Source organism: Leishmania infantum, chromosome 20 (assembly GCF_000002875.2).
Source record: "Leishmania infantum JPCM5 genome chromosome 20".
In the NCBI taxonomy this organism is placed as follows: Eukaryota; Euglenozoa; class Kinetoplastea; order Trypanosomatida; family Trypanosomatidae; genus Leishmania; species Leishmania infantum.
The window spans coordinates 217041-242698 of NC_009404.2; the positions used below are offsets into that span (position 1 = coordinate 217041).

The 25658-nt window shown below is 61.9% G+C and overlaps 6 protein-coding genes across 6 annotated transcripts; all 6 read left to right on the forward strand.

Annotated features, from left to right (window-relative positions):
- Positions 1–1068: 1068 nt before the first annotated feature.
- On the forward strand, positions 1069–2916 carry LINJ_20_0660 (conserved hypothetical protein; the record flags this gene model as incomplete). The annotated part of the gene is made up of 1 exon (XM_001465156.1): positions 1069–2916. The coding sequence occupies one exon, from the start codon at positions 1069–1071 to the stop codon at positions 2914–2916; it is 1848 nt and encodes a 615-aa protein (XP_001465193.1).
- A 992-nt stretch (positions 2917–3908) lies between these two features.
- Positions 3909–5129, forward strand: LINJ_20_0670 (conserved hypothetical protein; the record flags this gene model as incomplete). Its single annotated transcript, XM_001465155.1, has 1 exon — positions 3909–5129. The coding sequence occupies one exon, from the start codon at positions 3909–3911 to the stop codon at positions 5127–5129; it is 1221 nt and encodes a 406-aa protein (XP_001465192.1).
- Positions 5130–6550: 1421 nt separating this feature from the next.
- On the forward strand, positions 6551–11113 carry LINJ_20_0680 (conserved hypothetical protein; the record flags this gene model as incomplete). Its single annotated transcript, XM_001465154.1, has 1 exon — positions 6551–11113. One exon carries the CDS (start codon positions 6551–6553, stop codon positions 11111–11113), a length of 4563 nt encoding a protein of 1520 aa, XP_001465191.1.
- A 1666-nt stretch (positions 11114–12779) lies between these two features.
- LINJ_20_0690 (conserved hypothetical protein) lies at positions 12780–16439 on the forward strand (the record flags this gene model as incomplete). The annotated part of the gene is made up of 1 exon (XM_001465153.1): positions 12780–16439. One exon carries the CDS (start codon positions 12780–12782, stop codon positions 16437–16439), a length of 3660 nt encoding a protein of 1219 aa, XP_001465190.1.
- Positions 16440–18625: 2186 nt separating this feature from the next.
- Positions 18626–21781, forward strand: LINJ_20_0700 (putative kinesin heavy chain; the record flags this gene model as incomplete). The annotated part of the gene is made up of 1 exon (XM_001465152.1): positions 18626–21781. One exon carries the CDS (start codon positions 18626–18628, stop codon positions 21779–21781), a length of 3156 nt encoding a protein of 1051 aa, XP_001465189.1.
- Positions 21782–22997: 1216 nt separating this feature from the next.
- On the forward strand, positions 22998–25199 carry LINJ_20_0710 (rRNA biogenesis protein-like protein; the record flags this gene model as incomplete). The annotated part of the gene is made up of 1 exon (XM_001465151.1): positions 22998–25199. One exon carries the CDS (start codon positions 22998–23000, stop codon positions 25197–25199), a length of 2202 nt encoding a protein of 733 aa, XP_001465188.1.
- Between the last annotated feature and the right edge of the window lie 459 nt (positions 25200–25658).

The window sequence follows — 25658 nt, forward strand, 5'->3', positions numbered from 1 at the left end:
CGCCTGGCGCCGGTCGCGCAGCACGTACCTGACGAAGGGCCGAGGGAGGAGAGGGCGAGCCCGTACGACGCACGGCCCCGATTCGACGGCAGGGCGGTTCGTTCTAGAGGGTCGGGGATGGTGCCGTGGTGCAGCAGGGCCAGGTGAGCGGTGGTTGCCTGCATCTATCGGCTGACTTGTACGTGGTGGGATGGGCGCGTGGGAAGATATGTGAAAGGCAGGAACGCTGCATTGCTTCTTCGCATCTCTCTGTGCGCATGTCGGCTTACCTTTCCTTCTGCCTATCTGCATCGATCTCTTTTGTCGTCTGATGCATGTCTTGAGGCAGGCTCACCAGCGCTCAGTCCGTCGCTCGCGCAGCCCGCTGTGTCTCCGCTTGCAGACGGTGTGTACATCAGTATAACAACAAAAAGCGATCGCACGGTAGAACTCGGCGCTGATGCGCCTGTGTCTTCCGCTGCATGGGGCTGCTTTGGTGTTTACCAGCGCTCCCTTTTTTTTTCTTTTTTTTTCGGCACTCTCTGGTACAAGGCGGACGTACGTGGGTGGTTGGGGGCACAGGAAGGCGTGCGCACATTAGAGCGCAGGAGGAAGAGGAGGAAGGGATCAAAGGCCTGCGTCATTCTGCCGATACAGTCGTGCAGCAGAACGAGGCTGTCGTTTTTCCGGCTGCTCGCCACTTTTCCTCCCTCCTTCATCTTTCCGCCGGCTCCTTGGCCGCCACGGGCTCGCGCCCTCGTGCACTTCACACCGCCGCAGCTGCTCCGTCTGCAGGTTGCCTTGATGGGCCTCTGAGGCCAGCCGTGTTTCTTTTTGCCCCACCGTCGATGCACCTGACGTGACTGCCCTTCGCGTCGCCTCTTAGCCCGTCATCTCTGTGCTGGTCCTCCTCCGCCCCATCACCACTGCGCAGCCCGTCCTTTGCGTCCGCGTTAGATTACATACACCCACACACGCGCACACGTTGCGGCACAATAGTACCGGGCGAGCCTCCTCTCCCACCGCTTGCCGGCAAGCGAGTGAGCCGTTCGCACTCACGACAAGCCAGCACGTGCACAAGCACCAGACATGCTTGCCACCGTTCTTCATGTGCTGCTGTTTGTTGCCGGGCTTATTGGTCTCTTGGCCATCAAGAAGCAGCGCCTTCGGCACATACCGACCCGTCGCACGCACATCCCGCGGCGCCATGCTGAGGGCACGCTGTGGTTGCAACGCTTCGTGAATGCGGTACTGGACATGCTGCACGGCGCGTTGGCTGAGCAGCAGGCAAGAGCGGCTGCAGAGGCGGCCGCTGCAGGAGGCGGCGCAAGTGTCTCATCCCCTCCACCAGAGCCAGTGCACGGCGCGCCCTTAGAAAACGATGCTTCAAAGAAATTCGATGCGCCCGCGAGCGGTGACGGCACTGTGTGCGACGGCGATGCTGACAGCGTGAGCAGCGCCGAAGTGCTGTCCGAGCTGCCGTTCCTCAACGCCCTAAAGGCGCAGCTGGAGGAGCAGATTAGCGCGCTGCTAGAAGACAAGGGCATCGCCTCCTTCGCCGACTTTCGCGTCAAAGACTGGGGTGGCAAACCTCCTGTGATCAAGGCGCTGTACCTCTCCCACGGCGGGGGCGGGGGCAGCGGCAACACCGCTGCGAGCGTCACGGGAGCGTCCGCGTTGTCCCCCGCCGCGCCTGCTGCACCTTTGGCTGGTGGTCTTGGGAGCATGGCCTCCTTGGACAGCATGGGTCCTGGCGGCGCTGCGGCGGTGGCACAGCAGCGCGTCGCTGGAGTGATGCCGCTAGGCAACCTGAGTGGATTAGGGAAACAGACACAGCAGCAGCAGCCACAAAATCCTCCAATTCAATCGCCCGTGTCGGTTGGGTCGTTCTCGTACACGAATCCGATGCAGCCCCTCGCGGCCTCAACAGTGAGCGCAGAGCGGCAAAGTGACGTCAGCGGGGACGCCGTGAACGCAACTGTCCGCTCATCGACGGACCCGTCGATGCTGACTAGCCTCCGGTACCGAAGCTCAGGCGATGAATCCGGCGCCGCGGCAGGGGCAGGGACAGCTGGACGCGAGCGCAATGTAACAGGCCCCATGGCACACTCTGTTCGCCTCAGCAGCAGCAGTGGGGCGCACGGAGGAGCTGACCCGAGCTCGTCAGTAGCAGGGCCTTCCTCGGCTGTTGCCGCGGCGGGAGTGACTGCCGCACATACTTGCGGCGCGAGGCACGCCACAGACACAACGCGCTCGCTCTCCGTCCTGGATGCTGAGGTCGAGGTGGAGTACAGCGGCAACTTCAGCATGTCTCTCAACGCCGACCTCCCCATCGCGCGCGGGCGCTATCTGCAGGTGTACGTGTCGCTCAGCGATGTGCGCATGCTCGCCGCGCACGTGCGGCTGCGCCTCTCCCTGGAGTACGAGCCAGCCACGGTAGAGTCACCCCAACCGCAGCCCTATCTGAGCGGCACACTGTGGCTCCTTTCCGATCCGATGTTCGACGCCGCCTTCCATTCCACTCTCACGCAGTACCGTATCCGCGACTTCTTCATGGTGCCAGTGCTCGTGAAGCTCTTTCTCCTTCGCTTTGTGCGCACGAAGCTGCGACCCTCTTCACAGGCGGTGACTGCCTCCCGGCCTCCGGGGAGCCATCGTCGTCGCGCTGGTGCCGGCGCCAGCGGTACCATCGGCACCGCCGCTGGCAGTGCTGCCTCGGGAACCGGCGGTGAGCAGAGCGCCGGCGTTTCCACAGGCATGCTGGCCGACGTCAACGAGGATGCACAGCATGGCGCGTCCGATGCGTCGGGGCTTTCATTCCGAGTGCAGCTCCCCGCTGACGTGGTGGATGGCGGGGAGCATGGGTGGTCGTCGATTGCGCGTGGCTCGATGAGTGAGCAGCCCGTGCCCTTCACCAGCGCCTACTTTGTGCGCTGAGTGCAACGGCTACAGGTGGTCTGGCACCCACAGGCAGAGAAAGTACGAAAGCAATACTGCATGCGCAACGTCGGCTCGCAATCAGTGTACGTGTGCTTTTGCTGCCTTGCATCGCGTCCGGAGGCGAAAGCGAAACAGGCGAAGATGGGCCGAATCGAGTGAAGCGGTAGACCGAGTCGCAAGCACGGTGAGGACGCTGTGCACGGCGTGTCGCCTCCTTACGTGTTTCGTCTCTTCCTGCGGTCCCTTCTGCGCTTTTCCAAAAGAGAGAGATGAGGGAGGGAGGGAAGGAGGGAGGACGGGCGCATTTTGTTTCTCTCTCTATGTATGTGTGCTGTGGCGGCCTTCCAGCTCTAGCCATATCTGCGGCTCTCCCTCTCTCTCTCATGCTCATCTCGTGTGTGTGTGTGTGTGTCGTTGCTTATCGATGACCACGCCACACCACCACCGTCATCTCTGCCCTCTTCTTCTTCCGCCATCGCATCCCTCTCTTGTTCGTGCCGTTGTTGTTCATTACCGCGCACAGACGTGCGGTTATGAAAACGTCGCCACCTCGCTCGTTGTGAAGGGCAGCCAATCAAAGAGCGCCCCACATCCACACACGCGCACACACCATCCTACACCCACACGCACACCCCTTCGATGGCGGCGCCCCATCTGTTCCTTTGCCTTTTCCCATCTGTGTTTTTGTTGTTACTGTTGTTCTTCTCCCGTTCACTCAGCACGACGCAGATTGGCTTGTGCAGCGCGTGTGACAGAAAGACACGCCGGTAAGAAAACACGCATACGCCTGACGCGTGCAGCGTGAGGTGCCGTCAGTCACTCTACCGTCGCACACACACACACACACACACACACGAGAGAGAGAGATAGAGGGAGGGAGCCTGCGGCCAATTGCTTCGGCAGAGGCCCACTTCCAAAAGGAGTGTTTGTCTGCGTGCTCCAGTCGTGCCGGCACATCGCTGTGCGAGCCGGTCGCACGAACTTCCAAGATGCAAGCAGGCAGGCGAAAGTTCGTTGCAGAGAGCATCGCCGCGTACAGGGCGTCCCAGGGGACGTCAAACGACAAGGAGGTCGTCGATGACCTCCGATGGCGCGTGGTCGACCTTTGCTCCCGGTGCGTCAACAAGGTGGAGCTGCAGCTTTTCGGCTCGCTCGCCACGGGGTTCTGCACCACCGGCGCCGACGCCGATCTGTCCCTTACATTCCGTAACTTTTCGCCGTGGCTGAGCGGGATAGAGGTGGTGGATGCGCAAAACTTCAAGCGGCTCGCACGCGTGGGGCGCGAAGCTGGCGAAATGGGGATGGAAAACGTTCGCCTCATCAACGCCCGCATCCCTGTGTTGCAGTTCCAGGACGCAATCAGCGGAATTCGGTGTGACCTCACGATCGGCAACCTCGGTGGGGTGGCAAACTCCAAGATACTCGCGGAGATCCACCGCGTGCTTCCTGACTTTTACGGCGCCTACGTGTACCTCGTCAAGGAATGGGCGAAAAAGTGCGAGGTGGTGGCGCCGGACAAGTCGATGTTCAACAGCTTCACCATGACGACCATGTCCTTGATGGTGCTCCAGGAGCTGGGGTTGCTGCCCATCTTTGTGCCGACTGGCACGTACGGCGAGCTCACTTTGCCCGATGTCCGAAACGCGCTCGACACTTTCCAGCTGCCACCCGTGTATGAGGGGATCGGGCAGGACGATGAGCGCCTCGGCGAGGCCGTCTACTTCTGTCTTTTGCGTTTTGCAGAGTACTACTCCAAGTTCGACTTTAGGAACGGCACCGTGAGCCTCATGTGCCCGCGCCGACATCGCTCTCTCTACGCCCAGATTGTGAAGCAGCACATTGAACTCCTCGGCGAGCGGAAGCGGAAAGAGTGGAGCGCCTACCTGCTCGGCGACCGCGCGGCGTCCACCTCTTCTAGTCGCTTTCCCCAGGTGTCCTTCGAGGAGTCGATGCGCCACGAGGCTCTTCAGCGGCAGGCGGACACCGCCTTCGTTGTGGAGGACTTCGTGAACTACGTCAACTGTGGTCGGCGTGTGCCACCCGGACGGTGCTCAAAGATTCACCTGGAGTTCAAGCGCCTGTACGAGCAGCTGCGCGACGAGGCGAACGTCTCCTTCCGTGACGTGTTTCACGAGACGCACGCGATTCCGCTCACCCACAAGCCGAATCGGCCAGACTCGCGCGTGGAGACCTTCGAGACGAAGCAATAGTCGAGGAAGGCGCGCGCGCCTCTTCCGACGACTGGCTCACACAGATGCCGGAAAAGGAAAGCTGGAACAGGAATGGCAGTGATGTTGGTCATTGCACATCAATGATGGATGTCGCGGGTTGCTCATGGCCGTCGGCCTCTTTGAGGAGGGCCCATGCCGCAAAAAAAATGTGGTTTGCCTTGCCCCGCGCACACGGGCAGTCGTGTGTGTGTGTGTGTGTGTGTGTGCCTGTGTGCGTGCCTGTGTTGGGGTGGGCCGGTACACTTGACACGGAAGGCATTCATGCCTGGGTTTGCGTGCGAGCGGGGGCCACCCACTCACACGCCCGCCGCTGCTGAATCAGTCAAGGTGTGGAACGTCATCTCGGGCGTGCTTTTCATGGGCAGCGTTACGACGATATGTTCGCGCGACCTTCCCCGACCCCGCCCTCGGGGTGCTCGTCGTTGCCTTTGTCACAAATGCATGCTGCTCTCGGCTGCACAGGTCCAGCGGTGATGTGACGCCGTTGGCCATCGTCATCGGTTTTCGATTTCGAAGCCTCCTACCCCGCAGGTACACGCCAAGCCTTCTGTCTCCATCGATCGCTCTCGCTCTCCTCGATGCACTGCCCCCTCTACCCCCTCCCTCATCCTCTTCCCCACCCGCTCCCCTCGGCCACTTGCCCGCGCGTCTGTGTCCACAATGAAGCGACGGGCGATAACGTCACCACGGCAGCTTTGTTGGTTGCATTCGTTGGTGCGCCCGGACTTGCGCGCGTCGGGGAAGGAGGGACGACGGCGCAGACCAAAAACAAAACACCCAATGCAAGCCGCATAGGCTCCCTCCCCACTAACGCTTCGCTAGAGGAGGTGGTGGCTGAGGCGTCAACACGCCTTCTCGCATCTCTCGGCGCTGACTTACTGGCGGCACAAGCACCAGCACACGCACAGATCGCTACGCGAGCACGCACCGACTGCAGTCGCCTCTACCCTCCCTCGCTTTTATCGTAGCCGACCGGCTTCTCTTTTGCCAACCTCTCTTGTTTTTTTTTTTGCTTTGGTCTTGAGAAGGCGCCGCATCGCCGGAGCCGCTCTCGACTGCCCCACCGAAGGGCTGAGCTCGTGTCGTACGGCAGCTGCAGGGCAAAAGCTCCTATGTCGTCTTCGACTTCTCGGTTGCCCTACTCTCACGCGCATGCAGCGCACACCGACTCAACAGCGGATGCACGTCGACGAAAAAGCGGTGCGGCTGATAGGCCATTGGTGGTGAGTGCTGGTAGCGCCATGCGCCAGTCGATGACGCCGTGTGCGCCGGCTGCGTCTCTGGCCTCCGCCTCGTCCGACCCAAAACCCTTTCTGCGGCAGCGCCGTCTGCCCTCCATCCTACTTGACAGCTGGGAGTTCCGCAAGCTGGCCGCTGAGGGGTCAGTTCTCGCCAACGCCATGCTCTCGTACGACGTCGACGGCGACGGGCTCGAGGAAGTGATTGTGGGCACAACGGAGGGCCTGTTGTGCGTCGTAAAGCCTGACCACCGCGAACCGCTCTTCCTGCGAGTGCTCGCGGCGACCATCTCCGTGGTGCTGTACACACCCATTCAGAGCCGCCTCGTCCTCGTCACCCTTGAAGGGCAGTGCGAGGTCATTGACCACTTCCTGAAGCCGACCCAGAAACAGCAGGCAGGCAGTGAGCCCGCCAACATGAACGCGACCTCGCCCACGGAGGGTGGTGATGGTGGCGCTGCAAGCGTGGGCGGGCCGCGGTATCAGAGAACCGACAGCACCAGCTCACTGCCGCGCACTTCACCGCCTCTTAGCGGCGGTGGTCGTACAGCTGGAGGCGCTCGCGCCGTCGGTGGGGGCGCCACCGCCTCTCCACACTCCGCAGGTAGGCCCTGGGGTGCTGAAAGTGCCATGCCCACCCGCGTCTTTCACGTGCCGTCCAACTGCCTCTGCGCAGACCTCTCACCGGACAGAGACTCCGACCTTGTCTTCCTCGGCTCTTACGATCGACGCTTCTACGTGTACTCCATCATCAATGGCTCGTGTCTGCTCTCCCTGTTCGTGCACGACCCCATTACGTCAGTGAAGGCGTTCGCTATTCCGACGTGCGCTGCAGACACGCACCCGGCCACCACCTTGTCGCCCATCTCCGTCTGCGGCAAGCGAGTCTCTAATCGGGGAAGCAGATGCGGGAGTACTACGGGGTCGCAGAGAACACGCGCTAGCAGCAGCACCGGCACCGGTGCCTCGATACTGGTCGACTCCCCGCGCGAAATGGAAACGACGTCGGACAGGCCGGCAAAGGCCTCCGCGTTATCCTATATTCCGCTCGTGTTTATTTCTACCCCGACGCATCTCATCCTCCTTCCTGCCGGGCTGGGCGATATCCAGCAATGGCGCAAGCTGCAGCCCAAGTCAGCGCACCTGCCCTTGACTGTGCAGCTCCGTAGCGACGATCCACCGCTAACGCCGCATCCGCCACAGCATTCGAAGCAGCAGCAAGCGCAGCGCAAACACACTGGCCGGCGTTCCTCGTTGAACGGCGGCGGCGGAGCAGCAAACATGGGCGCAGCTTTGGCGACGTCGGCCACTGTGCATCTTCGCAGTGACGACAGCCACCCACGCGAGGGTGAGAGTGCCGTCCCGCCCCATATGACGCGCGTGCCACCGGCTAGCTTGCCCAGTCTGCGCCAGCCTCTGTCAATGTCGGCGGACGCCGGTTTGAGAGGCGTTCTGGCGGGTAGTGCCCCGGGAGGGAAGGCTTCCAGTCGCCCAGGGCGACTTGGTGGCGCCGCGACAGAGCGCCGGTGCGACAGCGTTGCTGTGATAACGGGAGGAGCGCATCACACCTCAGCTGTTTCAGTGCCAGCCGCGATGACAGCAGCAGCAGTAGCAGCGGGTGCATCCGCCGGTTTGCCACTCAGCAGCAGTCAGCTGCGCCGCCAGGCTCGCAGGCATGCCATCCAAGCAGCGGAGATGGGCCGGCCAGTCCTCGTGAAGCCTCTGTGGGCGCTGCACATTGGGCGTCATGCACTCGACGTGCCCCTGCTTCAGCCAATGGTGAGCCCCGACGGCCACGTAGGCAGCCGCTTCGCATCAGCTGCGGCCGCAGCAGGGTCACCGCAGCCTTCGTCGGTTACCGGAGCCATCGAGCAGGAGGCCGCCCCAGGTACCGCTGCCGGCAACCCATCCGCGCTTCAGCCTTACGGAGGTGGACGATCCTCCATCATGTCCATACAGGGCTCTGTGAGTGGTACGACAACGAGCCAGCGTGCCGCGAATTCATCGGTTTTCTACGTCAGCTTGCCGTCGTCCACATCAGCGCTACAAGAAAGCACCGCTGCCAGCAGCAACACCTGCAACAGCGTTGTCCGGCGAAGAGGCACGGTGGCTGGGTCGGCTGACCTTTGGCATCGCCGCGTCAATGGCCACAGCTGTGAAGGTGGTGAAGACACAGAGGCCTCCAACGCAACCCCAACGCTGTCTTCGATAGGTGTGGCGGCCGCACAGAACACTCGGCGATCGAGTTTGCGCACCCCGGCACGTTCTCTTTCCCGACAGCTGCGGCAGTGTAGTGCAAACGACAGTAGTGATGACGACGGGCCGGCAGTGGGTGGCCGGCGCTGCAGCAGTGGCGACGATGACGAAGATGCCGGGCTGCTGAGCGACGACGGAGCTCTCAGCTATGTAGGAGGCGCCGCCCCGGTGATGAGCGCGGGCGGCATGGCGGACAGGGCACATAAAGAAGATGACAATAGCGACGGTGGCTACGGCACGGCGACCGATGAAGACTTCGGGCTCGACAGGTCAGGCGCTAGTACCACAAGAAGCTGCTGCAGCAGCAGTGGTGCTAGTGACCGCAGCTCCAGCATCGAAGTTAATGCGGGCATCGAAATTGGTGGGCGTCGCGCGCTGACTAGCAACTCGATGCGTCACTCGCGACACCATCACCACCACGGCACAGACACTGCCGAGCCGGCGTTGTTGGCGCGCAGTCTGTCCCACAGGCGAGCGGAGAGCGCGCCGACGATACTGCTGCGCCGCACTAGGATCGCGGACGGTGCCGACAACGAAAACAGCAACGCCGGCGCAGTGGGGCTGCTGGAAACCCCTACCCCAACGAAGGAAGCCGCGCATGTGTCTCTGGTGGGCGTTGTAGAGCAGAAAAGCGAGCGTCGCGCGCGTCAACGCCATCGATGGGCAGCCTCGAGAGGACAAGGCGAGAGGGGAGGTCGTGGACCATCGCGTGAACGTCACGCACAGGTGTCCGTTTCTCGGCAGCAGTACGCACAACAGCACACGTCGGCACACAGCGCGTCTCCTCCTCTAGCCGCTGTCGCATCAGCCCCAGTCGGCGCGGGGGTGCGACTGCCCACCTCCGTTGATGTGTCAGTGGGGGCGTCGCAGGTCGCAGTGGCTCTCAGCTGCGAGGATGGCCTCGCGTTGGAGCTGCGCTTTTCGATTGCGCGCCTTTCCTCCCTCTCAAGGTGCGAGCGGAGGCTGCCACGCGGGACAGTTCGGCTTTACGACATGCAAAATCCGCGGGGCCGGCACGCCACGGCCGGCGCGGCCCGCAGAAAGGGCGGCGGTGCCACCAAAGGTTCCAGGCCGAGGGGTGAAATTCCCGGTCGCGACGATGGCGGCGGTTCCAGCATGCGACCCGCCTCACCTTCGACATCGCCGGAGGATGCGCGCTTGCGTCAGCCGCACCGCAGCCGCGGCTCACAGCGGCAGCAGCCGCAACGAAAGGGCGCATCGCCGGTGACGTACAACATATACTTGCCAGCACCAGCCGCGGGGCAGGTGGGGACAGCAGCGGCGCTGTCGTCACTGTCTCATATCTCCGGCTTATCTTTCACATCTTCGCATCAACGGCAGTGCAGTCGGAGCGGTCGCCGTGGATGCGGCGACGCAGGCGGTGCTCTGGCAACGACTACAGTAATAAGCACCCCTGCGGTCACCAATGTCGCTGGTGCTGCAGGAGTGTCGTTGGCGCAAGACGACACAGCGTGCCCTGCGTCAGCGACAGCGAACCATCCTCTAGGGGTGTCGGCTGGCGATGCATCCATGCTTGACGCAGACGGCGGAGCCGGCAGAAACAGCCGTGACGCGTATGTCCAGCACTACCGGGAGGATGCCCTTGTGTTGCAAGCTCAGTGTCTCTGGGCGGCGCGCCTCAGCGATAGCCCTCTCGTGCAACGTTCTCGCGTGTTCAGCGTTCGTGATCACCACCTCGATAACGCGTTTTGCACGGTGTTCGTCGCCGCCAACGGCACCTGTTTTGCTGTTGACGGCGACACCTTGTCCGTCGTGGAGTGCTGCATCAAGGAGGACTGCAGCTCCTTCACGCTGATGGTTGGGCCGCTATCCACGACGCCAATGCTGCCGGCGAGGGCGAGTGCGACGACGCTGCAGGAGGCAACCGCGGACGCGTCCGCTTGGGTCAAAGATGGGGTGGCGAACGGCGTGTCCGCGGCCACGATGAGCTTCAATGTTCTCCGTGGCGCAGTGGGGCGCACGATATCCTGTGTTTGCGTCGGCCTTGATGAGTTGTGCGTGTACTCGGTCGGGGAGGCGAATGAGCTGTGGGGGCGCCGTGACTGCTCCACCGGTGAGTCTGTTACCTCTGGCGCCAACGAGCAGATCTCGCTTCTCTCGCGGTGCTTGCCGGACAAGAGCTGCGCGTCTGTGGCGGAGGCTGCCGGCGCGCTTACTGGTGAAGCGGGCCAGGGAATGGATGCCCCTGCGGGATGCTCTCTAGCTTCCATGGACTCGGGAGAGCAAGCGCTGCTGCGTCAACTCGCCGTGCGACTCCGTCAGCACGAGCAGTACGCCAGCCCCCCCTCCCACCATGACAGAGGTACGGGTGCTGGCGCTGCCTCCGGAGGCGAGCATGCGATCGAGACCGATGAAGAGGCTCTCATGCGCGTGAAGAAACTGCTGCTCTACGACTACTCGGAGCAAGAGTGGGAGAGGCTGCAGTGGCTTGATCATGCCCTGACGTAAGTCTCTCCGTGCTTGTAGGTCTTCGAAGGTGTGTGCTTGTGTGTGTGTGTGTGTGTGTACTGCGAGCCGTTTTTTGTTGTTGCCTGCGCGGCAAACCCCATGTGTGCGCGTGTGGTTCAACCCACCGCGTGAGCGAAGATAAGCAGCATGACCGGGAGACAAGAGAAAAATGAGACAGCCACGACGCGTGAATACCGTTATGGTTGTGCTAGTAGCAGCGCCCCCTCCCCTCCTCCTCCCCTCCCCCTCTGCAGAAGGTGGCCGTTGAATAACTGAAAGGGCGGGAAAATGGAAAGGGCATCGGTTGCCGAGGGCGAAGCGGACCTTTGGCCCCGAAGCGCATGGCGGCTGCGGGATGGGGAGGCAGCACTGCACTGATGAATGACCAGCGAGAGATGGATCACAGCGGAAGAGGAAGCTGAGGAAGGGTCTCGCGTGTTTTCGCCTTCGATGCCCTCTTCGTCTCTCTGCTCTCCCTCATTGCCCGCCTCATCATAGCGCCTTCCTCGCCCTTGCCCATCCCCACCCCAAGTCGCCGCCTCCCTGCGTATCTGCGTCAAACAACGCCTTTCCCCTTGCCGTGCGTGGCCTCTCCTGCTGCTTTCCTGCTCCGGTTCTCCTTCCGCTGTGGCGGTCACTGCGATGGACATCCCCCTCTCCTTTCCGACAATCACGCAATATGCACATGCGCATGCACAGCTGCAGCCGAAGTCCACCCTCGCCCCCCCTCCTCCCTCCCTAAACGGGAAAAGAGCTTCCTCGGGGGAGATAGACGCATGTGTATGTATACATAAACAGATAGGCACAATTGCACCCGCACGCCGCATCCAACACCGGCAGCCCCCTCTCCCACGCAAGCACGGCCAGGGATAGCAACAACGGCACACTAGCCACACGCGTCTGCGACTCATAGACCTTGAAGCCGCATACAAGCTCACGTACAGGGGCACTCAAGCGCGCGCGCACCCACCCTCGCCCCTACTCGCAGTCAAAGGCCTTGTTAGCCTGTTTCTTTCCCATAAGGTGCTAAGCGCGGTACAAAAGAGGTGAAAAGTCGTGCGTGCGTTTCGAGTGTGGCGCCAAGGCCGCCGCGCTCCCACCCCCACTCTCCTCCCGTCCCTTTGTGGCTTGCTGCTGGTACTACGGTTATCGTGGCTTAGGGCGGCGGTTCTTGTGCAATATTAATTTTCGTTCTTTTCGCGGGGGGTGCTTCACCCTTTTCGTGTTCTCTGTTCTCCTCTCATACACTCGGCAGTACATGAGCTTCTCCCCCACCACCATTGTCACCATCCCCATCACCACTGCAACCGGAGCAGCCTCTACCGCCCCTATCGCTGCTCATATGCGTTTTGTTATTTTCCTTCAGCTGCTCCCGGCAGATCCTGTTGCATTAATTCGCTGTCTTCGTTCGCCGTGTGACTTGCCAGGCAGAACCGCCGACTCCTCTCTATTCCCACCGCCCCCCCTCCCAAACACACACACACACACGCGCGCACATTCTCTCCCTGAACTGGCACCAGGGCTGAGGCACCGTCGCACGCACACAGTGCCGGCGGATGCATTCAGCAGCATCTGCGCGAGCGTGTCGCAGTGCAGACACCCCGGCACGTGACCGTACCTGCCGTGAAAAAACGCAAAACAGAAAACAATAAACCCGCTCGCCGTCATGCAAATGCTGCGACAAGCATTAGCACCGCTGGATGTAAACGGATCCTCGATCTCGCACGACACAGCCTCAGCCGCACCGCACAGCATCAGCGGCGGTGGTGGTAGCTGCACGACCCGCGATGTGGCTGGCATCACGGATGGAGGCGCAGGCGTCTCGAAGCACCTAGAATTGGCCAAGCACGGCCACCACAGTCAGAAGCACAACAAGCGTCGGCCCTCGTCGTCATCTCCAGCCAATAAGGCTTCTGCGCTTGTGCAGGCCATTAGGGAACAGCAGGTGGGCCATGCGAGGGAGATGCATGTGCCCGCCTTGGACGGCGTATCGCCACACATGGATGCCGCCCGGGCCTCCACTGAGGAGCACGTGGGAATCAACTGTCGAGCAGCCCACGTCCCAGCGCCGCATGACATCACAGCATTTCCTGTTGCAGCCGCGTCTGCAACGCCGTCACCTCATTCAGCAAGGGGCACCGAAGTCGTGGATATGAACCCTCACCCTAGTGTGGCTGCAGCCTCTCGCGAATCAGGCGCGACCGTGATGGTGGCCGCGGCGCACCCACCACTCTCTAACAAGCTGAATACGCCGTCGCGTCGCTCATCGATGGCGCGGCTGCGACAGCAAGTCAAGGCGCAGCTGAAGGGCGTAGAAGTTGCTGAGCCTGCCGACGACACGTCACCGGCCTCGGCATGCGACTCTGACGCCGTTGCTGCGGCGCTTCAAAACGGAGCAGCACAAGGAGGGGAGACGGAAGAGCAGCTGTCGCTTTACTCGCACCAGCCAGCATTACCGAGCACTCTCCTCGCCTTCTCGACGTCGGCCGAGGTCGCATCACTCAAGGGAAGCGGCACGGCCACAGAAGCACTCGCCATGCCGGCGGTGCCCTCAGTCGGCGCCGCCAAAGTCCTGCCACACGGCCTGCGGTCCCCCAGCGCCATCACAGACGTCGGTGCAGCACCGCTCGACTACTCAGGGCTGGGCACTGAGGAGAGTGAGCCCGTGAGCAATGTCAGCCCGGCGCGATATTACTATCAGCAGCAGCAGAAGAAGCGCTCTGCCTCGTTACTCAAACAGCGAACCGACGGTGTTGCTTCGAGTCAAATCGGAGGTGCGCTGCAGCCGAATGCCCCGTTTCACGCGCTGCAGTTTGGGTCTTGCGCTCCAGCGAACCCTGTCGGGTCACCGCCACTGTTATGCCGCAGCGAAGTGCCGCATCGTCTGCACAGCCCGCACCAATGCCACGGCCTCCGCGTCGACAGCGAAGAGAGCGCTGACGCGAACTTTCGACCGGGCAGCAGAGCGAGCAGAGAGTCTTGCGGCACTGTCACCCTACGCAGCCGGCCAGCACGCCCTACAAAGGCAGTTGCCGGCGGTCGCTCCTCAACCTCTTCGCCGGTGGTGAGTGACTGCGAGCTGCCGTCGCTGATCGTGTGCCCCTTCGCCTTCACGGGCTGCTGCGCCGAGGGCGCCCACAGGAGCGCCGACCTGCACAAAGGCACCACACTGCACCATCACCTCATAGCCGTTGCAGCGTGTGTGCAGCGGATGCGCGTGCGCCAGCAGGAGCTCGAGCGGCTAGTGCGCGGGCTGCAGCAGCAGGTGCACACGCAGGCGCTGATGCTTCGTGAGGCGAGAGAGATGGAAAGGGCTCGGCAGCGCCCTGCTGCGAGCCGCAGCGAGCTGATCAGCTCACGGGAGTCGTCGCTGGATAGTTGTCTTTGCCTCGCACCCACGCCAGCCGGTGGAACCAACGCGCTGAATGCGCACAAAGACCGCAAGGCGCTCCCGCGCGACGTGAGCATTCGTGAGCCGCTTGTCACGGAATACGGCACAGGCGACGGAGACGGTGACAGTGCTGGAAAGAACGCCAGCGAAAACTACGCCGGTAGCGACTCGCCCGGTCGACGCGCACAACCACCACACGGCATTCAAATGCAACGCGGTGGCAGCCACGGTGTTCGCAGAGGTGACGGCGACAGGGATGGCGCCCGGCTGTACGCGCGTCAGCTGCGCATGCGCATCTCGGCAGGACAACAACGGCTGCATATGGTCGACGCTCCATCAAGTACAAGCGTATTGCTGACTCCTGTGCGGCGCGGGCTGCGTTCATTGGCGAGTGCTGTGACGGCGGCCGCAGTCCAAAAGACCACCGTTGCAGAGGTGCAGGGGCTCGGCGAGAAGATGCGACGTGCAACGGCAGTGCAGCAGAAGCAGCAAGAGCAACGGCAAGGTAGCGCAAACGGTGGCGAACAAGCACGAAGCTGCACTCCGCAGCCGAATAATCTGCACAGAGACGGTATCGAGGATTTCTCCAGTGTTTCAGGCGATGGGCTAGGTGATGATGATGATAGTGTTCAAGGGAAGCGCTGTATGACAACGTCGTCAGCGGCGCGACTCTCCGATGCAGACATCTGCACCGAAAGCGGCTGCTCACCGGCACGGCACGGCAGGTGTGTTGCGGCGCCCTGCGTGCACTATGGCGCCTACCCACGGCAGCAGCCCGGCGCGGGGGGCAGTACCGAGGTGAGCGGGATGAGCAACGTACCGCCCTACCAACTTCCAAATGAGTCTGTGAGCCCGATTAGAAGCGCCTCCCTCGACCTCGACGACCACGAGGACGACACTGACGCTGGTGCCATGCGTCAGCAGCTCTTGAACCTCACCTCGACGGAGATCCCAGTGGCTACCAGCGCTGACGAGAGCTGTATCACCGGCCGCACGGGCCAACCCGGTGCGCGTGCGAAGCGGAAGACAGGCCTGCAACTATCCCCTGCCGCGTCGCCCCGCTCGGCGCCGTCGCTGGTTAGCGCGACCTACCGGCCGTCCGAACTCGCCTGTGCAGAGGGCAGCGATGATGAGGATGCCGTGCATTTGACGGGCCGATTCTCACCGACAATGGAAAGCGCAAGCGCGGTGCTCGCAGCGAATCGGCAGGTGCGCACCGACGACGCATCGAAGCCTCTCCTGGTCGACGGCGTGCGGCTTGCGGCTCCCCTCCAGAGGCCGACGCTAGTGCGCAAATCAGACGTTGTGCCGTCGCCCCCAACTGCGCGTGATGGCGCTGATCGGATCAAGACCGCGCTGCCACCTGTAACGCCGCCCTCCTTGACCACTCTAGCGGCTGCTTCGGTTGCCACCGCCGCCACCAGCATTCTGAGCAAGTCGTTTGACAAGCGATCACGGCAGATGAGCGCGCCAGAAAGCGGCGGCACACGTAGGCCGCTCTCCGGCATCAACTTCGACGCACCATCATCCGCACTGTCCGTGAGGGCATCACTCCTAGTCGCAGCAGACAGCGGAGCCCCCATCGCGAATCACAGCCGTGTTCATGCCTCGTACGACGGCATTTCAGTGGCTACGCCTCTGCCGGAGTCGGTGTCGAAGCGAAACTCGGTCTCGAAGAGCCACCTAGTGCATGCCCACAGCTACCGCATCGACAAGGACGCGACTGGCGAGCATAGCGGTGTCTTGGCTGGTAGTGCAGATTACGCGCTTGGCGGACCTGGAAAGCGCGGAGGGCGTCGAAGTGGATCACAGACACGCCGTGGCGCAGTCATACGCCGCCCGTTGCACGTGACAAGCGTTCTCTCCCCGCAGGAGGCCGCTGATCAGGGGGTGGCGGTGCATCCCGTGGGCCTCCCCCCAAGGCGAGAATCATAACCGCGGCAGAATCTCATGACAGGCGGGCAGGGAGGCTGTGGTGCCAGCAGCGGATCCATCGGTAGGTGGTTGCTCTAAGGGCGAGGCGGAGGTCCATGTGAGGAGGCACATGAAGGAAAAGCGAAAACAGGGCCTCGCTATCGACAAGGCTGCCGAACTGAGATTGCGCCATGCGCACCCCTAGCACCTTCTGCCCTTGCCCTTGTGTGGATGTGCGTATCCAACGGTGTACACAACGTGCTTACTCCGCTAGCTGTTCTTTGTTCACTTTTTTTTTCCGTCGCTGTTTCGCCACACGCCCCCACCCCCAACACCACCACCACTGCCATCATCATAGCCTCCCTCTCTCCCTTCTTTTCACTTAGATCCACTCACGAGCATCGTGAGTTCGTAAACGCTCATAGATGCATACATGCACACACACACACACACACTACTGCCCAACCCCCAAGAACGTCGGAATATGAGGTCATACTTAAAAGCGGTACGCCGGCTCTCGGATCATGCCTGAAGGGCGATCGTTCTCGAGGCAGGAACGCCTCCCTCGTCCTCCCCAACCCCTCTCCTCTGAGACCTCTCGCTGGATCCTTTCCATGTGTACGCTTGCAAGACGTGTATGGCCACACGTGCTCACTTTTAAACGTCTGCGAGCGCAGTATCGCTGACTGAGAACGCGTTCTCTTCACGTAGACGCACTCGCCCACACTCCTTCTCTCCCTCTTGCGCTGCCACCTCTCCCCCGTCTCTCCCGCCTTGCCATTGACGACTGCGTGTACGTGTGCACAGGTTGCTGCACTCCGAAGTTCCAGTGTGTTGTCACTTTCCATAATGGCTCTCCTGCCTCCCTCATTTCTTTTCTTCCTTACACGCCGACGCTCTGCTGCACGAGATCGCGTGCGCTTGTCTCTCCTACTTTCCGTAAAATAGTGGCCATCACTCTTTGATCATCGTACACGCTCGCGCAGCGAGCGTCCCCTCACCCCACCCCACCCCCACACACACACACCCGCACACTGACTACCGCCATAACAGCAACGTCCCCCCTTACTCCACGTGTTGCTGTAACAGCCGCCGCGGAGAGCACGCCTACCCTCACTCGCGCACATACTCATAGATGCTGATAATACCGTGGCCGTTTTCCATCGCTCAAGCTCTGTAGCACACATCTTCTCTCTCTGTCCTCGCATTCTTTTCGCTGTGTCTGTGGCAGCGGTCCACAAAACGCAGGACCACTGCTCGGCCTGCCCACGTTGTCGTGGCTGCCCCCCCCCGTTGTACGTAGATTGCCCCTACCCCCTCCCCCTTTTTTGCTTAGCTTTCCTATTCTTTGTGGATCCCCCCTCAGACTCCAGAAGTGGCATAGACCTTTCCACCGCCGCCGCCCTCAGCGCCTCGCCAAGCCACTCCTCCTCCTTTCTTGCTTGCTTCCCTCGATCTCTCTCTCTCTTGGCGTGTAGCTCTGCCGCGGATTGGCGATTCAGCCTATCACTCTGGTGCACACCAGACTCCAGTTGTGAGGTGCGCAGGAGGAGGCCGGTATACAGATACCGCCCACCGAGGTGGGAAACGCAGACGCGCACACCCGAAGCACGCTTGCTATCGGTGCATGTACTCGCACATGCGCGCGCAGAGCAACTTGACATCTCTTTCTTCGCTCCTCCCACCCCCACACCCCACCCTCCTCTCATTGTCCACAACGCCGCCCCTGTGAGGAGAGTCTGACGGAGTGAGCAAGAGGTTACTCCACAAACACAGATACTCTCTCCGCAGGTGCCGCCCCCCCCCTCTCTCTCCCTCTTCCCAGTTGCCGTTATCGGTGAATGAAGGGGATGCACGACTCGTTGGATCACGTTCGCGTCTGCTGTCGCGTGCGACCCCTCAACGCGAGCGAAAAGCGCATCCAGGGCGACTTGTGCATATCTTTTTCTGACCAACGCCCCGATGCGGTCGACTGCTATGTCGCTCCTACCGCCGGTAGTGGCCCTGTGAACGGTGGCTGCGCAGCCGGTGGTGCGGTGGCGGCGGGCAGAGGCGACGGGGTCGGCGACGCCGGTGCTTCGCCAGGGCGGCACTCCTTTACCTTCTCGCACGTCTTTCGGCCAACTGCGAGGCAGGCCGATGTCTACGAGCACGTTGCCCGCCCCATCGTGGTGGATGTCCTGTCTGGCTACAACGGCACCATCTTCATGTATGGGCAGACTGGGAGCGGCAAGACGCACACGATGTTCGGAGAAGTGAATGGTGGTGCATGGGCCACAAGCTGCGACTCAGGCAGGCCCTCTGCAGGCGTCGCCTTCAACGCAGACACCAACGAGGAGGACGTCAACGAGAAGCCGAAGGAGGAGGACAGTCCTGCGCACACGCGCCTCACCGAAGAGGAGCACGGAGAGATGGAGCCTCACGCTTGCGAGCGTCAGAGAGCACAAGCGGAAGGCGAAGACGAGGAACGACACGAAGAGCAGAAGCAGCAGCAAGCATCTCAGCAAACCTTGCAGGCGCCCGGCACGTCTCCCAGGGCAACGCGGCCGAAACTCAGCACCTACCATACCAAGACGGGCCACCCGGCGACCTCAGCGATAGCGACGACAAGGAGCGCCGCAGCCGTGCCACCACCGTCCGCGACGACGACATCTTTCTGCCGCACCCGCGCCACCGTCACTCCGCTTGGCGAGCTGCAGCAAATCAACACGCTTCAAAACGCTACCGGCAGTGACGCTGCGGAGTACTGCTATGCAGCGGTGAACAAGTCGACAAAAATGTGTGCCGCCGCCACCGCGTCGACCTCTTACGCTCCACCGTCGTCGTCAGCGGCCCCAGCATCGCCGTCCTCTGCGTTCTCCCGCAGTGGACCGCCTCGGTGTACGGTGAGGAGTGCGGCGGGTATGCGGTCCGCCTTTACGGGCGACGCCGTCAGCGGCGTCATACCGCGAGCGGTGCACGACATCTTCGACGCCATCGCCCACGCAGACCCGTCCAAGGAGTTCGACGTGCAGATGTTCTTTGTGGAGGTGTACATGGAGCAGATTCGCGACCTCCTTGTCCCGAACCCGTCCGCCGCGATGCATTCATCGTCGGCTGGTATCGCTCCAACGCTGCCGATAGGGCCACGCAAGCTGCAGCTGCGCGAGGATGTTAGCACCAACTCGTTCTACGTCGATGGATGTTGCAACCCGCATGTGTCGTCTGCCAGGGATGTGCTGCATCTGGTGAAGAACGGTCTCAAGCAGCGGGCCACCTCAGCCACGGCGATGAACGAGACGAGCAGCCGCAGCCATTGCCTGCTGAACCTGACGGTGAAGAGCGTCGACCGCGCGCAGGGGGTGTCGACGGTAGGGAAGCTTTACTTGGTGGACCTCGCTGGTAGCGAGAAGGTTGGGAAAACCAACGCGACAGGGCTGCGCCTAGAGGAGGCAAAGCTGATCAACAAGTCCCTCTCCACTCTTGGCATGGTTATCATGTCCCTGACAGATCACAGCGCCACGCACACGCCGTATCGAGATAGTGTGCTGACAAAAATCTTGAAAGACTCGCTCGGCGGCAACTCGCACACGGCCCTTGTGATCTGCTGCAGCCCGTCCCCGTGCCATGCGCAGGAGACGCTGTCGACGCTGCGCTTCGGTGCTCGCGCGAAGGCTATCGAGAACAAGGCCGTCGTGAACCGCGACCTCACCGCGGCGCAGCTGCGGCGCATGTTGGAGACGGCCAAGGGGGAGATCGAGCGGCTGCACGTGAAGGTGCAGCAGCTGAGCATGACGAGTGGAGCAGTGGACCCCTGTAAAGGGACGCCGGACTTCCCCGTCGTAGCATCGCGAAAGCTGTCGAGCGCCGCCACTGCTACGGCGTCTTCAATGGCGAGCGAGGCGGACACGTCCCGCATCAGTGCACTGCTGGAGGAGCGTGCGACGGAGCAGGCGCGGTTGCAGAATCTCCGCGCTGAGGTGGCGCAGCTGCATGACAGCCTCAGCAGCGCCCAGGACATCATCAGTGCCTTGCAGGAGGAGCGCGACGGCTACATCGACAAGGTGCAGAGCTTTCAGGAGGAAATAAGCGTCTGGGAGGACGCACACTCCGCGTCTTTGAAGCGCGCGGCAACCCAGGACGCGCTGCTGCAGCAATGCACGGTTCTCCTCCGTGCCCAGGCAAGCGAGATCAAAGACCTCATGCAGTGCATGGCAGCCTACGCCCAGCCCCTTCAGCAGGCCCGACAGGCCGTCGACCAGCTCCACACCTACGTGTATGGGGCAAACACGAGCCGCGAGCGGCAGCGAACGCTTTTTACCCCGGAAACGTGCCAAGAGAATGCCTTCGCGGCAGCATCGCAGGGCCTCCTGTCCCGTCCACTGGCCTCCGTGCACGGATCGAATGTGAGCGCCGTGGGCAACATGACGGAGAGCAGCGGGCGGCACATCACCGGCAGCAGCAACCTTCCAGACGGGCAATCACCCAATCCGCGTCTTCAGCCGGGCGTGGACACAGGCCCGCCACAGCCGAGCAGATCGAGGTCTCTGCCGCAACACTGTGTTGCAAGCGATTACCGTGACAACCTCATGTCGGGGTCGATAAGCGTGTCGCCTGGGACGGCAACGGCGCAACAGTGGGTATCGCGCGCCGCCTCGGTAGGACAGAATGACAGCGGTGCGTCGCACGTCGGCTCCTGTGGCCTGGATGGAATGACACCTGCAGCACCTGCAGAGTGTATCCGTCGCCTCGAAGAGGAACTCGCCTCGCTTCAGTCTGACCACGGCGCGCTGCTGCAGCAGCACAAAGAGGCGCTGGCGGAGCTGCAGTCGAAGCAGCGCATTCTCGACCTCCGCCGCGGCCACCTTGCCACCGTGAAAGATGAGCTGAAGCGGGAGTACATGATAAACAAAGAGCTGCGTGAGCGCTTGGAGAAGGGGCGGGACAGCCTACGAGGGCCGCTCGAGATGGCGCGCAATGATGCCAACTACTGGCGCCGGCGGTACGAGGAGCTTGCGAGCCGAAAGGAGATGCGATGCGCCGCCGAGTGCCAGCGTGGCTCCCCCCGCTTTGTCTTTCCACCGCCGCCGCCGCCGCAGCAGCAGCAGCAGCCGCACCAGCACCAGCACCAGCAACAACACGAGGCCGGGCGCAGCGGCACAATGGACGCGGATGCCTTGAATCTCATGGCTTTCCACGCTTCTGCCGATTCGGCCAGTGGCGGCGCTGTGATGGAAATTAGGAACCGTCCCTCCATCCCGGATATCTCATCCGGCGTCCTGTCGTCGAGGGCGTCTGGCGAGAATGTGCTGCTGAGCCTCTCCTCGGCCACAACACCACTGCGATCGACTGTGGCACGGCTCACCACAGAGCTCGAGGACTGATGTCGTTTACAGCTGATGAGCGCATTCCTTTCCCTCTCTCACCGCGTGTGCTTGTGCGACCGTGATGCACAGCTATCGTCTTGCGTTCCCACAGTGCCACAGAGACGGCGCTCACTCTGGCCGTAGGAATTGTAGGCGGGGCTGCTGCCGCACAATATCGCGCACGCGCCATGCTTGTGTCTGTGCGTGTGTGTGTGTGTGTGTGTGTGTGTGCAGAGCTCCTCTTGGGCAACATCTGGAGAACTGCACTACCGAGAGCTCTGGCTAGTGGTGCTCAGTCTATGGTGTATCTTCTCAGACGCGCGTGACGCCATTGCCGACCCTTCGCGCCTCGTCCTGTCAGTGTGTTGTCTGCGGCCACCGCTTCTTGTTCAAGGCAGGCGGCCGGCGAGTCGGAGTTTGGGTGGGGTGAGCGAGTTGTTGATTAGGTCGTTGATACAGCGTATTCCTTCTACGCCTGTGCTGGGCGGGCTAGTACGATGATTGACTTTCTCATTGCTTTCTATTGTTTTAGAGAAGCGTGCTTAAGGGTGCGATGGCGTCTGGTGCGTAGACTCCGTCTCGCCTTTTTCGTTTCGCCCCCCCCCCGCGCACGCACACACACGCACACGCACGCACGTTTCAGTGACGCCCTCGCGCATGTATACACGAGTAACCCATGCGCACAAGAACCAGTAAAATAGGGCAGGGTATAGGCAGCACGGCTAGAAAGGAAATAGAGACATGTGCTGCTTAACGGCATTGATGCGTGTGCGTGTGTGTGTTCCTGTGTTTCTGCCGTCTTTGCGGCACTCGTGTCCGCGATGAAAGCGCGCATATCATGTCTACAGGCGGGTCCGGCACGACCACGCTCCTGCCTCCTCCCCCATCGCGGAGTGTGATTCTATGCAGCGCGGCATCTCTCTTTTCCTATTTGTTTCTTCTTGTTGCACCCGCGGCTGCGTACGTAGGAGGTGAGGAGGGGCAAGGGCCTGTCAACCCCTGCTGCCTCTGCCGCTTCTCTCGTCGGAGCCTGCCGTTTGCATCCTGCGCCAATGTGGATGCACTTGGATGTGCATCGCCGCCATCTCGCCCCATGTTTCTGCGCTGCTTCGATCTGCCTCACTCACCCAGCTCCCCCCTCTCTCTTCCCTCCGTAACTGCATTGACGGCCACGCACCACCGCCTTTTCTGGGCTTCTCTCTTCCGCCAAGGACAGCCATCTTTGCGAGTAAGCATGTCACGCACCTCATCCAGCGCCGCCACCTCCGCGGCCCCGCTGTTTCGGGAGTACCGCGTGCACCACGTCACCACCGATGGTATCCTTGTGCAGCTGCCCGAGACGAGGGGCTTCGGCCGCCTCACCACCGCGACTCTTGGCGATGATCTGCTGGCCAAGCGTCTCCTCACGAGCCTCTCGGCCCGCGAGCAGGTGATTGCCATGCCGATGCGCTTGCGCGACGCGCAGGGGTACCGGCTGCTGACAGTAGATTTGAAGGAGGGTTTTAGCGCGATACTCACCTACCCCGAGCCTGTGCGCCGCCTCGTGCAGAGGCTCCTGCGCAAGCACATGCTGGTGGGGCTCGGCACTACTGCCGCGGCTCGCCTCGTGCGCGGCTCTGCAAAGGGCTCAGTGCTCACTATTCAGCCTCGCATGACGGCTGTGGCGGCACTGGAGGACCTCACCAAGGGTGACTCCTCCGCATCCCTCAAGTCGTTTAGCGGGGCCGCCGCTCGTGCCCAGCAGAGGCAGAAAGGCCGTGGCGACAACGGTATCAGCAGCGACGACGATGAGTGCCACGTAGATCGCGCGCAAGAGAGCGGCACGCTGGGCGTGAGCACAGAGAGAAACAAGGCCACAGCCGACGGAAACATCATAGAGGTGCGCATTCTCAACTACGACGTGAACGCTGACGTCGTCAATGTGACAGCGAAGGCGAAGGTGGTGGAGGGCACGCCGGTCGACACGGCCGTGTCCGCGGCGGCGCTGGCCACGCTGCACCCTGGCGACATCGTCTCTTGCACGGTCCTCCTCTCGTCGACCGATGACGGGTGCGCTGTTGTTCAGATACCTGTGCAGAGCGTCACAGTAGACCCGCACGACAGCAGCAGCGGCTGCGTGACTGTTCTCGGCTACTATGTGTACGACTGGGACGGCAAGGGGGTGCCTGCGGCGCCGGTGGTCGGCCACACGGTGGATCTCGTGATCGAGTTCTGCCCTGAAATCGCCGTTCTGCGCGACGTGGCGCCGTTCGCGATTCTGTCGAATCGCCTTCGTCAGTTCCACCGCCTCCCGGCGGTGCGTCACTTCGCCGAGACCACGATCGAGGCGTCGGCTTCTGCTCTGTCCGCGGCCAACCCTACATCTCCTGTTGCGGCGCGCGGGCTTCTGGGGTTCTTCCCGTGGCGGACCGAGTACGCGGCGAAGGCGCGGCGCGCCGAGGAAAGCGAGGACGATGAGGACGCAGCTGAAGGTCACAGCGGCCACGGCTCAGCTCAGGATCGGCAGCAGCGGACGCGCCGCCGCAAACTGGAGGAGGCAATCGACGCCTACGAACGCGGCATGGAGACGGCGGTGCCGACGAGCCCGGAGGAATTCCAGCGCTTGCTGCTCGCAAACCCGAACAGCAGCTATGTTTGGACGCAATACATGGCCTACCACGTTGGCCTGCAGCAGTACGAGGCGGCGCGTCAGGTGGCCGAGAAGGCGCTCAGCACTATCGGTGTGCGAGAGCAGGAGGAGCTGCTGAACGTCTGGGTGGCGTACCTCAACATCGAGAACCTGTACGGCACGGAGGAGTCGCTCTCGGCGGTGTTCCGGCGCGCGCAGCAACGGCAGCTCAACCAGCTGGTCCTCTTTGAGCGACTCGCAGATATCTACGCGGCGTCCCGCAAGCCTAATCAGCTGCTTGCATTGTGCCGCGCCATGACGGGCAAGTTCCGCACTGAGCGCCGCACGTGGGAGCGTCTCGGCATCGTCCTTGTCGATCAGGGCAAGCGCGATCAGCTGAAGCGGACCTTGAAGGACATGGGCGATGTGCTGAAGCGAGATGACGCCACGCTGGCTATTGTGCACATTGCCATTCATGAGTACAAGCAAGGCAGTCCCGAGAACGGCCGCGCGCTCTTCGAAGGCTTGCTGCGCAAGGTGCCGAAGCGGTCCGATGTCTGGTCAATCTACACTGATCAAGAGATGGGGCTGCTGAACCGCAAGGACCCGACGGCGTCAACGCTTCAGGTACGGCAGATCTTCCAGCGCACGGTTGCGATGAACTTTTCGGCAAAGGTGATGCAGCAGGTCCTTACGCGCTTCCTCTCATTCGAGAAGCTGCACGGCACGCCGGCCGATGTCGAGTCGGTGAAGAGGTTCGCGCGCACCTACGTGGAGTCCAAAATTCAGGCGTTAACCGACTCCGTCCCCGACGCGGCGGCCGCGTGATGCCTCAATGGTGGCCATCTCTCTGTCTTTTTTTGTGTGCCATCGTCACTGAAGCAGCTCGATGCTGTGCTGTCATGTGCATGTTCTATTCGCAGGCGCGTGTGTCTGCCTGTCTTACTTTCTCTCTCTCGGCATCCATGTGTGTGTGTGTGTGTGTGTGTTGCTTTAAAAGTATTTAATCAAGTGACGGCGTCCAGGTCTGCGCAGTTCTATGTGCTGCTGCTGCGGCGGCTACGTGCGCTTCCACACAGCGGGTGCGGGTCGCGCATACAAGGGCAGGCGACCTCTCAGTGGAGGAAGGGGTGGGGAAAGGGGAGTGCGAGCGGCAAGGGTGTCGCCATGCAGGCACACGCGAAGCGCCTTTTCCGTCCCTTTGCTTTCTCGAGTGTGTTGGGGGGTGAGGGTTAATCGAAAGGAGACGGAGACGACGTCAGTGGTGCGTGCCATACAACGAATAAG